The sequence below is a fragment of the Callithrix jacchus genome, chromosome 1 (assembly GCF_049354715.1).
Source record: "Callithrix jacchus isolate 240 chromosome 1, calJac240_pri, whole genome shotgun sequence".
NCBI lineage: Eukaryota > Metazoa > Chordata > Mammalia > Primates > Cebidae > Callithrix > Callithrix jacchus.
The window spans coordinates 189728676-189745082 of NC_133502.1; the positions used below are offsets into that span (position 1 = coordinate 189728676).

General features: G+C 42.1%; 1 protein-coding gene across 5 annotated transcripts in view; it reads right to left on the minus strand.

Annotated features, from left to right (window-relative positions):
• Nucleotides 1-2198: 2198 nt before the first annotated feature.
• WBP2NL (WBP2 N-terminal like) overlaps nucleotides 2199-16407 on the minus strand; it is a 36660-nt gene continuing 22451 nt past the window's right edge. For 4 of the 5 annotated variants that reach the window (XM_078334144.1, XM_078334143.1, XM_078334133.1 and 1 more), the window contains 3 exons: nucleotides 7194-7651; nucleotides 4495-4601; nucleotides 2199-2365 (listed from right to left, as the gene is read on the minus strand). In XM_078334144.1, the coding sequence (XP_078190270.1) occupies nucleotides 7275-7651 (377 nt within the window). In that variant the 3' untranslated portion in view covers nucleotides 2199-2365; nucleotides 4495-4601; nucleotides 7194-7274. Of the gene's footprint in view, nucleotides 2366-3406; nucleotides 3549-4494; nucleotides 4602-7193; nucleotides 7652-16407 lie in introns of all 5 variants that reach the window. The other variant, XM_078334140.1, reaches the window with a different exon arrangement.

The window sequence follows — 16407 nt, forward strand, 5'->3', positions numbered from 1 at the left end:
TAGGCCGGGCGTGGTGGCTTACGCCTGTAATCCCAGCACTTTGGGAGGCCGAGGCTGGTGGATCACAAGGTCAAGAGATTGAGACCATCCTGGTCAACATGGTGAAACCCCGTCTCTACTAAAAATACAAAACATTAGCTGGGCATGGTGGCACGTGCCTGTAATCCCAGCTACTCGGGAGGCTGAGGCAGGGGAATTGCCTGAACCCAGGAGGTGGAGGTTGCAGTGAGCCGAGATCGTGCCACTGCACTCCAGGCTGGGTAACAAGAGCAAAACTCCGTCTCAATTTAAAAAAAAAAAGAAAGAAAGAAAAATTATCACAAAATAATTTAAAAGACAAAAAAAGATCAATTGTGTTCAATAGCTACATGTTAATGAGGTATCACTTCACACCTTTTAGGCTATTGCCAAAAAGATAAAAGCTATCTTTTTGCCTGTAGTAAATTAAGGCTGAGTACTATTCTGTTGTATGTGTATTTGTGTGTGTATAATCATATTTTCTTTATCTGTTCATCCATTGAAGGACATTTAGGTTGTTTCTATATCTTGACTATTGTGCAAAATACTACAAGCAGGCCATGTGGAACAGCTGCTGCCATCATACTGGCTGCAGCAGCTTGGCATGGCCAGTGATGCATGCTCCATGAAGCAGAAGAGAGCCAGGGACAAGCGGGAGACCCAACCCTTCCAAGTTGGGGTGGGAGCTCCCTGGAGCTCCCCAAGCCATGGCTGCAGACTCAGGCATCCCTGTCCTCTTAGGGACCAGAGGAGCAGGTGGGAGCCCCATCCTCCCAGGCGCAGCTGCAGCTGCCCAAATGGTGGCTGCAGACCCAAGCATCCCTGCATTCTTTGGGGCCCAGGAAGACCCCCCTTGCCCTTGTAGGCATGGAAATGCCGGCGCCCACTGCTTAGCTTCTTCTTCCTGCTGTCAGTGCCTGCTCTGATCTGAGAGTAAAGTTGGAGCACTGCTGACATACCAGCCTCCTGCCACCTTGGTCCCCTCCAGATTTTGGGCACCAATAAGCCCAATAAGGAGGCTGAGGGGAGCTGAGGATAGTTTGGCTTGGCACCTACAGCCTGGGTACCATGAAAGGCAGGAAGCAGACAGGTTTCTGGGTAGAAGGGGATGGGTCCCTGGGGAGGCCCCACCTTCAGGCCAGGGAGAGCTTGAAGGCTGGGGACCAGGATGCCAGTCCAATGGACCAGAGTGAGAACTTGTGGTACCTTTTGTGGGCATGCCCACAGCCATGCATGGACCAATCGGTACGAATTTCTTCTTTTCTGAGGTCCATAAAAGCCCTGGGGTCAGCCAGAGCTGAGAAGACATTGGGACTGGTTGGGACAACCAGTGGAGCTACCCACTCTAGGGCCTCCTCTCTTCTGAGAGCTGTAGAGACAATAGGAAGACCTGCCTGCAGATAGAAGCTACCCACTCCAAGGCCTCCAAGCTACTGTCACTCAGTAAAGCTTCTCTTTATCTTGCTCACCTTCCACCTGTCTGTGTATCTCATTCTTATTGCTCACCTTCTACTTGTCTGTATACCTCATTCAAGAACTCGGATCCCGCCAAATGAAGCTAAAAAAGCTGTAACACAAACAGGGCTGAGACTCCTTGCTCACCATGCTGTGGGCAAAGAGAAGAAGAGCTTTGGGGAGCCCAAACCTGGGAGCTCTCTGAGCCAGGACTGTTACTCCCTCTCTGGGGCCCTACGGTTCCTGGCATCTCCAAGCTTCCGGGTGCCACCTTTTCCCTGGAAGCTGTTTGCAGTGTGACTAGTTCAGCTGCAGCCTCGCAGAAGCAGGTGCCCATACTGGTATCTGGAGCTGACAGCCCACTGCAGCAGCTGGCATATCTGACTAACAGCCAGACCCCATACTTCCTCATACACACCCCTCACCACTCCATGCAGTCTCCCTTGGCAGGCATGGGACTCAGGCCAGTAGCATGAGCCAAGTGCAGCCTGCCAGGCTGAGTGGGTGCAATGAGCCCAGTGGGTCCAAGCAAAACTTGGCCAGAGGTACCACCCGGCCACAGACGTTTCTGGCCAGAAAAGTGACATCCCAAAGATACTATAACATTACTAATACCCTGTTTTATTATTTATAATAAATTCTAATTACTAAAATTCACACAAATTTCTTATATTGGCTACTAAATCAAACATCTAATCAAACTGCTGGTAACATCAATATAGACCTTTCCCTTTGACAGAACCTTTTATTTCTAATCCTTTTAGGAAGCTTCAAAAAAAGTTTATTCTCTAGCAGTCCATGGTTGTCTGCCCCATCATCTTCAGACTCCAGAAGACTCTCAAGTCAAAGGCTGGGAAGGATACCGTATGTTTCATTTCCTACACGAGGTAATCTGTGTAGCAGAATAATTTTTTACATTATTAATGTAAATTGGGCCTCTACATTTTATACATATACATACATGATTTTCAAGCAACGAGCCAAGTGCTGAACAAGGAAAGTCAAGTCAACATGAAGGCAAAGGCTTTCTATTACCTTTTGTGGAAAGCCAAATCCTGAGATTTGGATTAGGACAGATGCTTAAGAGATAGAGGGGATGAAGACTAACAGCACAGCTGAGAGGGCAGAATCTGGGAGTTTGGGGAGGAATTATGAGACTCTCAAGGATAAGGTGAGCATTAGCGTCCTACTCCCCAGCTCTCAGGAGCAATATGGTATACAGAGTTGGATATCTGACATCCTGGTTCTATGCCCTATCCTACTTTTGGGGTCCCAAGGAAACAGCTTTTAGACTTAATGGGACTGCCAGGACTGGATAGTGGCTGTTTCAGAAGCAGTCTGATGACCAGAAGGACCTTCTCAGCATCATGGTGCCACATAAAATCTAGATACCTTTGCATAATCCTGGGATTTGTGGGGAGCCCACCAACAAAGCAGATGGTGGTGGGGTTCTTGGTAACAGAAATAAATTTAAAGAAAACAAAGCCAAGCAATATTTCTTGAACATATTAATCTATAGATTGAAAAATCAGCCAGGCATGGTGGCTCATGCCTGTAATCCCCGCACTTTGGGAGGCCAAGGCAGGCAGATCACTTGAGGTCAGGAGTTTGAGACCAGCCCAGCCAACATAGAGAAACCCCATCTCCACTAAAAACACAAAAATTAGCCAGGCATGGTGGCAGGCCCTGTAATCCCAGATACTTGGGAGGCTGAGGCAGGAGAATCGTTTGAACCTGGGGGACAGAGATTGTAGTGAGCTGAGATTGCACCACTGCCCTCCAGTCTGGGGTACAGAGCAAGACTCATCTCAAAAAAAAAAAAAAAAAGAAAGAAAAGAGAAAAATCACACCAGCTTTATGTTTTTCTCTTGATATCTCAGGGTAGCAAAGCCAGGAAGGATCTGCTCCAGCAGGCTAGGGAGCATTCACTTACCCATGAAAAGGAGTATTTGGAGGCTCACTTTAGGGGCCAATACCAGATAGTCCAGGACTAAAAGGTCTTCTTATTTCTATCCCTTTTTATTTCTAACAGGAAATGAAACAGTAGACAACAGAGTCTAGTTTCTGTATTGCAGCTGGGGAAGAGACAGGAAGAACAGAATCCATGAGCAGTGAGCAAGTCAGAAAGTACTCAATGTCAGTGAGGAGCTGAGGAACTCAGCACATGAGTGCTTTGAGCATACAGAAGGCTCCGGTGAATTCTGACTGGATTTGTCCTAAGCAAAGCATAAACCAGGGCCCTTTGAATGTACAGGACACAAAGTTCTTATAGTGTCTCTTATAGAATGAACTGGACTGAGTCTTTGGGGAAACAACTGCACCAGACGGTGGGAGCTAACTAACAGCAGGTGTGCCACACAGCACCACGTGGTCCAAACTGTGGCTCTACTTGATCCTATCCTTACACAGTCAGTCTTCGGTTGTATGGCAGTTTGGTGGAGCAGGCAAATAGGTATCCTTTTGCACAGGGGAACATGGCAGAATTCCATCTTCAAGAAACTTGAGGCCAGGTGCAGTGGCTCACGCTTGTAATCCCAACACTTTGGGAGGCTGAGATGGGTGGATCGCCTGAGGTCAGGAGTTCAGGACTAGCCTGACCAACATAGTGAAACCCTGTCTCTACTAAAAATACAAAAAATTAGCCAGGCGTGGTGGCGGGTGCCTGTAATCCCAGCTACTTGGGAGGCTGAGGCAGGAGAATCAGTTGAACCCGGGAGGCAGAGGTTGTGGTGAGCCGAGATCATGCCATTGCACACCAACCTGTGCAACAAAAGCGAGACTCTATCTCAAAAAAAAAAAAAAAAGAAAAAAGAAAGAAACTTGCACTTGTTACCCTTTTCAAGTAACTGGACCTCACCTCAACTCTACCTGGTACAAGTATAACTAAAATGGAGAGGAGAAGAGAAGTCTAGTTTGTATTCTTTTAGAATTCTAGTCCCCAAATATTTGCCAGATATCAGTTACTTGGAAAACTTTCCTATATAAAAAAGGTCTTACCCATTCACCCTGTTCCCAACTTACCATCACATTCCAGCAGACACTGAAAAGCTGAACAAGGGAAACTTTATTCCTGCTCTAGTTGGGTGAGTCTCTCCTCTTTTACTCCCCTTGTCACTGTTGCCCACATACTGTAGTTTGGAAGAAAGAAAAGAAGAAATTCTTTAAAAAATCTCATTATTGGCCAGGCATGGTGGTTCATGCCTGTAATCCAAGCACTTTGGGAGGCTGAGACGGGCAGATCACTTGAGGCCAGGCATTCAAGACCAGCCTGGCCAACATGGCCAGATCCCACCTCTACTAAAAATAAAAAAATTAGCTGGGCATACTGTTACATGCCTATAATCCCAGCTACTCAGGAGGCTGAGGCATGAGAATTGCTTGTACTCAGGAGGTGGAGGTTGCAGTGAGCCAAGATTGCACCACTGTGCTCCAGCCTGGGTGTTAAGAGTGAGACTCTGTCTCAAAAAAAAAAAAAAAAATGCATAGAAAATATATTGATTTAAATGTCTTCTGGGTCTTTACCACACTGGCTTTTTTCCCCTAGAGACAGGGTCTGACTACATCGCCCAAGCTGGTCTTCGACTCCTAGCCTTGAGCAATTCTCCCACTTTATCCTCCCAAAGTGCTGGAATTATAGGGATGTGCCACCACACCTGGCTACCATATATTTTTAAGGCCTCTCTTTTACGTGGCTTGATGAGCCTACAGTAAGATAAGGAAAGGCCAATGAAATTAGGAACTTTGCCTCCCTCACCAGAGTGGGAGAATGGTGAACTCTGAAGGTGCTGAAAACCTTCAAATAGTCTAGAATAGTGATTCTCAGCAGGGACAGTACTGCCTCCCCCACCCCCAGGAGCAATTAGGAAATAAGTGGGAGCATTTTTGGTTATCACAACTGGCAGCCATTATTGGCATTTAATGGGTGAGGAGTCAAAGACACTAGACATCTTGAAAGGCACAGGGCAGTACCTCATAACAAAGAATTGTCTATCTCCTGACTTTCTTTCTTTTTTTTTTTTTTAAGATGGGGTTTCACCATGATGGCCAGGCTGGTCTTGAACTCCTGACCTCAGGTGATCCACCCCCCTCGGCTTCCCAAAGTGCTAGATTACAGGCGTGAGCCACAGTGCCCAGCTATCTCCTGACTTTCAAACAGCTCTCCAGCCAGTGATGTAGGTGAAGCACATTTATAATCATTTGAACCTAGAGCCTAACTCAATTTATATGACTTCAGTATACACGGAAATTTTCAGGAATTCAACCACTGTGTAAATCGAAGGAAAACTAAACTTTGTTTTATTTGGAAAATGTTCAAAGGTTGTTCATGATTTTGGAAAACAACATTGCCAATGGCAATGGTATTAGTCACCAAAGCAACATATTCATATCAGTTAGCATTTCTAGTTTTTATACCTAGGATGACTATGTATACGGGAGTGAACACTTGATTACTTCAGTATGTTTTCTAACGTGGCAGAATCTGAGCATTTATATATTAAAACACTTAAAATTTTACTATAAACTCCTTTTATTTCCTCTATCATATTTATGGTATTATATTAATTTTGGTTGAAATGGTGTGGAATCACGTGCAATTATCTACAAACTTCATTGAGTTATGGAGACATTACAAAATATTTGTTATAAATATACAAATATAAACATTTGCTATAAAATATAAATATGTGTTATAAAATGGGACATTCAGTCCGATGAGGCTGAAAATCACTGCAGTATAGGCTTCCTACAACTTTTCTCATTATCAACAAGTCCTAGAAATTTCTGCATATGTAGCATGGGCATACCATAGTCTATTCATACATTTCCTGTTAATAGACATATAGGTTATTTCTAATTTTGTGCTGTTAGAAACAATGAATAATATGAAATCTTCTGACATGCATCTTTGTGCACAAGTGCAAGTATTTCTCAGGGGTATATATTAAGATGTGAAAGTGCCACATAGAGTTTTAATATTTGTATATCTTTGGAGATAAAAATGTTTTCTCATTCCAAGTTGCATTTCCCTAACACTAGTCAAGCTGAACACCTTTTCAAATGTTTTTTGGCCATGCCATTGCCTTGGTTGGTTGGCAATTCAAATTTTTGTCATTTTGGGGAGAATTGATTTGTAATTATTCATGTATTCTGACCATAATTTTATATATATATATGTTGGAAATCACTTTCTCCTAGTCTGTTGCCTACCTTTTAACTTTTGTCAAAGAGAAGTTTTAAATTTTCATACAGTAAAATTTATCATGTTTTTATTTGTTTTTGGCCTCCTCAAAGAGGCTTTCTCTACCTCTAGACATAGTTTTCAACAGGTGTATAATACTCCATTTTATGGATATACCATAATTTATAATATTCTTTTTCACTATTGGAAATTTAGCTTTTTCAAACAACTAAGTGTTCAACATGATGTTTTTAGCACACATCTTAGTGCCTAGCAAACGGAGCATAATAAATGTTTCTTGAATGGGAATCTAAAGACAGGAAACTTTTTCTACATTCACATTCAAGGTATGTTTAAAAATGCAACCCTATGTCAACCAAACTACTGGGAATTAGCCCTACAATGACACTTTAGCCAGCTAATCAAGAGACTTGATTCTGCTTCTAAAATCTAGGCACACAAGTAAAGCTTCACTTTACCCCATAAGATTGCTCTTCCAAAGGGTGGAATGACTACCTGCAAGAAGCCTGCAATCACATACCTGAGTTCTCCTCCTTATCCTGACTTCAATTTTAGGGTACCTCTCTGCTTGGTGAGTCTTCAATGTTTACATCTAAGAAGCTTAAGAGCGGACCTGAGAAGAGGAGGGAGAGGGAAGAGAAGCCTCATTTTCAGGAGTTTGGACTGCTGCAGATTCGTGAGGCCTGGCTCCAGATCCAGCAGGTGCGGCTCTGTATCCAGGAGGTGTGGCTCCATATCCCGCAGGTGGAGGTCTGTATCCGGGAGGTGGGGCTCCATATACTCCTGCAGGAGGGGCTCTGTATCCAGGAGGCGGGGCTTCATATCCTGCAGGCGGGGCTTCATATCCTGCAGGCAGGGTTACATATCCTGGAGGTGGAGCTCCATATCCTGCAGGTGGAGCTCCATATCCGGGAGGTGAGGCTCCATATCCCGCAGGTGGGGCTCCATATCCCGCAGGTGGGGCTCCATGGACAATAACTGGGAATTATAATGAGAAGGAAAAAAAATCAGTTACCGGTAGTCAAAGAATATGTGACAAAGAAGAACTTAAAAAATAATGCTGAAGCAAACTGACACAAGAAGAGAAGTCACGCAGAATAACGCTACAACTATTTCCTCCAGCTATCACCAGTTGAAGGTGTATCACCTCCTGTTGTGTAGCGATTTCAAATCAACATGAAAACAACCCTATGAATAGATCACTGCATTACTTATACTTGTGCACAGATATGTATTTTACTTAATAAAGTTTGATTATAAAAAAGTAATACATGCTTAATGAGGAATATGCGTTTGAAAAATAGAGAAAGAGGAATGGAAAAAGTCATCTATAATTCCATCACCAAACACTTAATATTTTGGTATATTTCTTTGTAGAATCTCTGTGAATATTCTTTATACAATCATGATCATATCAACCACATGATTTTTAAAATCTGGCTCTTTTACTTAATATTGTAAGAAATGTCTTTATATTGTTAATTTACTTTGTAATTTAAGAACTGGAAATAGTTTTAGCATTATTGAATTTGTGTTGGGCTTCATTCAAAGCCATCCTGGGCCATGGGTTGGACAAGCTTAATATAAGAGCTAAAACTATAAAATCCTTAGAAGAAAACATAGGGACAAATCTTTATGAAATTGGATTTGGCAATGAATTTTAAATTTTACATCAAAAGCATGAGCAACAAGAGAAAAAATAAAAATTAAAAACCCTTGTGCATTAAAAGTCATTTTTGCCTGGGCACGGTGGTTCACACCTGTAACCCACCAGCTGAGGCAGGTAGGTCATTTGAGCTCAGGAGTTCTAGACAAGCCTAAGCAACAAGGTGAAACTCCATCTCTAATAAAAAAAAAAATGTTAGCTGTGCATGGTGGCACATACCTGCAGTCCCAGCTATTTGGGAGGCTGAGGCACAAGAATCACTTGAATCTGGCAGGTAGAGGTTGCAGTGAGCCAAGACGGTGCCACTGCCCTCCAGCCAGGGTGACTCTGTCTCAAAAAAAAAGTCATTATTGGCTAGGTGTGGTGGCTCATGCCTGTAAGCACTTTGGAGGCTAAGGCGGGCAGATCACCTGAGGTCAGGAGTTCAAGACCAGCCTGACCAACATGGTGAAACCCCAAACTTTTTTTTTTTTTTTTAAGTTCAAAAAAAAATAAGGCAATATTAAGAATGTGAATGAAGTCCGGGCGCGGTGGCTCATGCCCGTAATCCCAGCACTTTGGGAGGCCGAGGCGGGTGGATCACGAGGTCAAGAGATCAAGACCATCCTGGCCAACACAGTGAAACCCCGTCTCTACTAAAAATACAAAAAAATTAGCTGGGTGTAGTGGCCCATGTCTGTAATCCCAGCTACTTGGAAGGCTAAGCAGGAGAAGTGCTTGAACCCGGGAGGTAGAGGTTGTAGTGAGCCAAGGTTGCCACTGTACTTCAGTCTGTTGCCTGGTGATGGAGTTAGACTCTCAAAAAAAAAAAAAAAAAAAAAGAATGTGAATGAAAACCAAAAAAATTTGCAAATAATATATCTGACAAGGATTTCATATCCAGACTATATAAAGAATGCTTAGCATCAAATGGCAGTATTAAACTCACATACATTATTATTAATCCTAAATTTAAATCGACTAAATCCCCCAATCAAAAGACAAAGACAGGCAAATTGGATAAAAAGGCAAAACCCATTGGTATGCTGCATCCAGACCCATCTCACATGCAAGGATACACAAAGACTCAAAACAAAGGAATGGAGGAAGATTTACCAACCAAATGGAGAGCAAAAATAAATAAATAAATAAATAAAAAGCAGGAGTTGCAATTCTCGCCTCTGATAAAATAGACTTTAAAGCAACAAAGATCAAAAGAGGCAAAGAAGGACATTACATAATGGTAAAAGGATCAATGCAACAAGAAGAGCTAACGATCCTAAATATATACGTACCCAATACAGGAGCACCCAGATACATAAGACAAGTTCTTAATGCCTTATAAAGAGACTTAGACTCCCACACAATAATAGTGGGAGAATTTAACATCATATTGTCAATATTAGACAGATTAACGAGATAGAAAACAAACAAGGATATCCAGGACCTGAACTCAGACCCAGAAAAAGTAAACTTAATAAACATTTATAGAACTCTCCACCCCAAATACACGAAACATACATTCTTATCAGTACCACATTACAGCTACTCTAAAAGTGACCACATAATTGGAAGTAAATCACTCCTCGGTAATTGCATACCATTTTACAGGTTTAAATGAAATATTGGTTGGCTGCTTGTTTGTTATTTTCCTCCCTTATTCCTTCCTGTCTCCATTGCTAGGCACAATTATTGGCATAAAAGAGGTTTTCAATACCCATTTTCAGACTGCATTCTAGCCTGGGCAATAAAGCAACACTCCCGTTCTCTCTCTTTCTTTTCCTCTTTCTTTCTCTCTTTCATTCTTTTTTTTTTCTTACTTTCTCTCTTTTTTCTTTCCTTTCTTTTTCTTTTCTTCTCTCTTAAAAAAAAAGGGAAGAAGACAAGAAGACAGAAGAAAGAAGAAAGAAGAAGGCATCTAGGAATACCCAGTGAGGGGACTGGGGGTCTCAGGAAAAGGGTAAAGATGAGCTTAAGAGTGACTCAGAAATAATCCCACAAACACAACCTGGTAGGCATGGCTGGGTAGGACTCTTCCTAAATTGTTTTGGAAAACTGTTGACAACTACTATCTCTTGCATTTTTTTTCAACCTGCTACTCATTTATTTGGCTTTGCCAAACATTTCTCATTTGAGGTCTTAATTATCAACATTTTAGACATAGAATACAGTCTTAGAATAATCAAAGCCAAATCCTAAGTATGTTACAATACAGTCTTAGAATAATCAAGCCAAATCATTGATACATTCTTGTCATACCTGCTCATGCTTTCAATATGCTCTTAAGCCTCATAAGTTTTCCTTATGACCTTAGCCTCTTCACACTCCCCACATAGTAATGTTGTATTCATTTGTCTTCTCAAAAACTACATGTCTTAACAGACGAACATTTTGGTTCTTAGTTGAAATTCCTTCCCCCACCCAAAAAAAAGAATGCTTATACTCAACAACAAAAGACAAGCAATCCGATTTAAAGAAAAAAAAAAAATAGGCAAAGGACCTGAATAGACATTTCTCCAATGAAGGTAAACAAAAAGCCAAAAAGCACATTAAAAGATGTTTAACATCATTAGTCATTAAGAAAATGCAAATTAAAACCACAATGAGTCTCTGAAATTCCTGTCTCCACAAAAACACATAAAAATTAGCTGAGCGGTAGTCCGGAGAAGATGGCACTGTAGGACCAACTCAGGATTGCAGCTCCCAGTGAAAGTGCAGAGGGCGAGTGGACGCCGCATCTCCAAACGGATCTTTATTGCCCACAGACCAGGAGATTCCCAGGTATAGGAGCCCCACAGGCCGCCAGCATGGCTGTTTGGGCCAGCGCCGCAGCGCAGCGGCACTCCGTAAAAAATACACTGGTTTCGTTGCCCTGTTAAACCAGCAGTTGGAGATTTTGGAAGGCAGATTAGCACATTCATCCGATTAAACGGGGCTTAAACAGAAAGCCAGTCCAGGAGATTCCCAGGCAGCGATGTTGTTTCAGCCAGCACAGTGGGTGGCCACATGGGAAACCACACAGATGCCGGTACCCTTTCAGCAGATGACTGGAACACCTGGGAGAGAGTCAACCGTTCAACTTAAAAAAAAAAAAATGGCTCTGAGGCAGGGAGCCAGGTGATCAGGCTCGGTGGGTCCCACCCCTACAAAAACAAACAAAACAGCAATTGGAAATGCTCAGGGTTGAGTTTCATGGCAAGCACAGCTGAACCCAGGACGGTGCAGCTCGGTGGTGGAGGGGTGTCTGCCATTACCAAGGCACTTGACCCCTACCGAGGTACTCCACCATTGCTGACTCAGCCTGCCATTGCCAAGGCAACCCGCCATAACAGAGAGAGTCTGCCAGTACAGAGGTGGGCCACCATCGCCACGGCAGTTCTAACCACACCCATATAAACAGGACTACAGGGAATTACACACGGCAGCAGGGCGGAGCCCACAACAGCAGGGCAGAGCCCACTGCAGCAGGGTGGAGCCCAGAGCAGCTCAGCATAGCCACTACAGGCAGGCAGTGACTAGACTGCCTCCTTGCTGGGCAGGACAGTGCAACGGATACTCATAAATAAAGCCCTAACTCCCCGGGACAGAGCACCTGAGGAAAAAAAGGGGCTTTATGAGTTCTGCTGCAGCAGACTTAACCGTACCTGCCTAGCAGCCCTGAATGAACAACGGAGCTCAGAGCTCAGCACTTGAGCTCCTATAAAGGACAGACTGTCTCCTCAAGTATAAAGTACAGACTGTCTCCTCAAGCAGCTCCCTGACCCCTGTATATCCAAAGAGTCACCTCACAAAGGACTGATCAGACTGACATTTGGTGGACATCATTCAGGGACAAAGATAGCAGAAGAAGAAACTGGTAGCAACCCTCACGGTTCTGCAGCTGCTTCAGGTGTTCCCCAGGCACGCAGGGCCTGGAGTAGACCTCAGCAGTCCTACAGCAGAGGGGCCAGACTGTTAGAAGGAAAAGTAAGAAAAAGAAATACTTCATCATCAACAATCTGGACATCCACTCAGAGACCCAATCGGAAAATCAGCAACTACTCAGACAACAGGTGGATAAATCCACAAAGATGGGAAGAAACCAGCGCAAAAAGGAGGAAAACACCCGAAACCAGAACACCTACAAAGGACCACAACTCCTCACCAGCAAGGGAACAAAGCTGGACAGAGAATGAGTGTGATGAAATGACAGGTATCAGACTTCAGAAGGTGGGTAATGAGAAACTTCCATGAGACAAAAGAACATGTTCTAATGCAATGCAAAGAAACTAAGAACCTTGAAAAAAGATTTGAGAAAATGATAACAAGAATGGACAACTTAGAGAGGAATATGAGCTCTATTTTATAGAATTGAAGGAGCTGAAAAACATAACACAAGAACTTCGTGAAGCATGCACAAGTTTCAACAGCCAAACTGACCAAGTAGAAGAAAGGATATCAGAAGTCGAAGATCAACTCAATGAAATAAAACAAGAAGGCAAGATTAGAGAAAAAAGCACAAAAAGGAATGAACAAAGTCTCCAAGAAATGTGGGACTATGTGAAGAGACCTAATCTACGTTTGATAGGTGTACCTGAATGTGATGAAGAGAATGAATCCAAGCTGGAAAATACTCTTCAGGATATTATCCAGAAAAATTTCCCCAGCCTAGCAAGGCAGGCCAATAATACCACAAAGATATTCCGCAAGAAGAGCAACCCCAAGGCACATAATCATCAGATTCACCAGGGTTGAAATGAAGGAGAAAATGCTAAGGGCAGCCAGAGAGAAAGGTCGGGTCACCCACAAAGGGAAGCCCATCAGACTCACGGCAGATCTCTCGGCAGAAACCCTACAAGCCAGAAGAGAGTGGGGGCCAATATTCAACATCCTTAAAAAAAAAAACTTTCAACCCAGAATTTCATATCCAGCCAAACTGAGCTTCATAAGTGAAGGAAAAATAAAATCCTTTGCAAACAAGCAAGTACTCAGAGATTTTGTCACTACCAAGCCTGCTTTACAAGAGCTCCTGAAAGAGGCACTACACATAGAAAGGAACAACCAGTACCAGCCATTCCAAAAACATACCAAATGCTAAAGAGCATCAACAAAATGAAGAATCTGCATCAACTAATGGGCAAAACAGCCAGCTAGCATCAAAATGGCAGTATCAAATTCACACATAACAATATTAACCCTAAATGTAAATGGGCTAAATGCACCAATCAAAAGACACAGACTGGCAAATTGGATAAAAAGCCAAAACCCATCGGTGTGCTGTATCCAGGAAACCCATCTCACATGCAAGGATACACAAAGGCTCAAAATAAAGGGATGGAGGAAGATTTACCAAGCAAATGGAGAGCAAAAAAAAGCAGAAGTTGCAATTCTCGTCTCTGATAAAATAGACTTTAAAGCAACAAAGATCAAAAGAGACAAAGAAGGACATTACATAATGGTAAAAGGATTGATACAAGAAGAGCTAACGATCCTAAATATATATGGACCCAATACAGGAGCACCCAGATATATAAGGCAAGTTCTTAATGACTTACAAAGAGACTTAAACTCCCACACAATAATAGTGGGAGACTTTAACACTCCACTGTCAATATTAGACAGATCAACCAGACAGAAAATTAACAAGGATATCCAGGACTTGAACTCAGACCTGGAACAAGCAAACCTGATAGACATTTACAGAACTCTCCACCCCAAATCCACAGAATATACATTCTTCTCAGCACCGCATCACACCTACTCTAAAATTGACCACATAATTGGAAGTAAATCACTCCTCAGCAAATGCAAAACAACTGAAATCATAACAAACAGTCTCTCAGACCATAGTGCAATCAAGTTAGAACTCAGAATTCAGAAACTAAGAACAGCACAGCTTCATGGAAACTGAACAACTGGCTCTTGAATGTTGACTGGATAAACAATGAAATGAAGGCAGAAATAAAGAAGTTCTTCGAAACCAATGAGAACGAAGACACAACATACCAGAATCTCTGGGACACATTTAAAGCAGTCTCTAGAGGAAAATATATAGCAATAAGTGCCCACATGAGAAGAGTGGAGAGATCCAAAATTGACACCCTATCGTCAAAATTGAAAGAGCTGGAGGAGCAAGATCAAAAAAACTCCAAACCTAGCAGAAGACAAGAAATAACTAAGATCAAAGCAGAACTGAAGGAGATAGAGACACGAAAAACCCTTCAAAAAAATCAATAAATCCAGGAGCTGGTTTTTTGATAAGATCAACAAAATAGACCACTAGCCAGACTGATAAAAAAGAAAAGAGAGAATAACCAAATAGATGCAATAAAAAACAATAAAGGGGAAATCACCACAGATTCTACAGAAATTCAAACCATCATCAGAGAATATTACAAACAACTCTATGCACATAAACTAGTAAACATAGAAGAAATTGATAAATTCCTGGACACTTGTGTCCTCCCAAGCCTAAACCAGGAGGAAGTTGAAACTATAAATAGACCAATAACAAGGTCTGAAGTTGAGGAAGCAATTAAAAGCCTACTACACAAAAAAAGTCCAGGTCCAGATGGGTTCACAGCTGAATTCTACCAGACACACAAAGAGGAACTGTTACCATTCCTTCTGAAACTATTCCAAATAATCCAAAAAGAGGGAATCCTTTCCAAATCATTTTATGAGACCAACATCATCCTGATACCAAAACCCGGTAGAGACTCAACAAGAAAAGAAAACTTCAGGCCAATATCCATGATGAACATAGACGCAGAAATCTTCAATAAAATATTGGCAAGCCAATTGCAACAGCACATCAAAAAGTTTATCCACCATGATCAAGTAGGATTCATCCCGGGGATGCAAGGCTAGTTCAACATACCCAAGTCTATAAACATAATTCACCACATCAACAGAACCAAAAACAAAAACCACATGATTATCTCAACTGACGCAGAGAAGGCCTTTGACAAAATTCAACAGCCCTTTATGCTAAAAACCCTCAATAAACTCGGTATTGATGGAACGTATCTCAAAATAATAAAAGCTATTTATGACAAACCAACAGCCAATATCATACTGAATGGGCAAAAACTGAAAGCATTCCCTTTGAAATCTAGCACTACACAAGGATGCCCTCTCTCACCACTCCTATTCAATATAGTACTAGCCAGAGCAATCAGGCAAGAAAAAGAAATAAAGGGTATTCAAATAGGAAAGGAGGAAGCCAAATTGTCTCTATTTGCAGACGACCTGATAGTATATCTAGAAGACCCCATTGTCTCAGCCCAAAAACTCCTGAAACTGATAATCAACTTCAGCAAAGTCTCAGGATATAAAATCAATGTGCAAAAATCACAAGCATTCCTATACACCAATAACAGACTTAAAGAGAGCCAAATCAAGAAGAAACTGCCATTCACAATTGCTACAAAGAGAATAAAATGCCTAGGAATACAACTAACAAGGAATGTAAGGGACATCTTCAAGGAGAACTATAGACCACTGCTCAACGAAATAAGAGAAGACACAAACAGATGGAGAAACATTCCATGTTCATGGTTAGGAAGAATGAATATTGTGAAAATGGCCATACTGCCCAAAGTAATTTACAGATTCAACGCTATCCCCATCAAGCTACCATTGACTTTCTTCACAGAACTGGAAAAAACCACCCTGAACTTCATATGGAACCAAAAGAGAGCCCGCATAGCCAAGTCAATTCTAAGCAAAAAGAACACAGCAGGAGGCATCACACTACCGGACTTCAAACTATACTACAAGGCTACAGTAATCAAAACAGCATGGTACTGGTACCAAAACAGAGATATAGACCAATGGAACAGAATAGAGGCATCGGAGGCAACATAACATATCTACAACCATACAATCTTTGATAAACCTGACAAAAACAAGCAATGGGGAAAGGATTCCCTGTTTAATAAATGGTGTTGGGAAAACTGGCTAGCCATGTGCAGAAAGCAGAAACTGGACCCCTTCCTGACACCTTACACTAAAATTAATTCCAGATGAATTAAAGACTTATTTTTTTATTTTTTTATTTTATTTTTTTTTGGTGGGGAGGAAGGCAGGAAGGAAGGGAATAAGGATG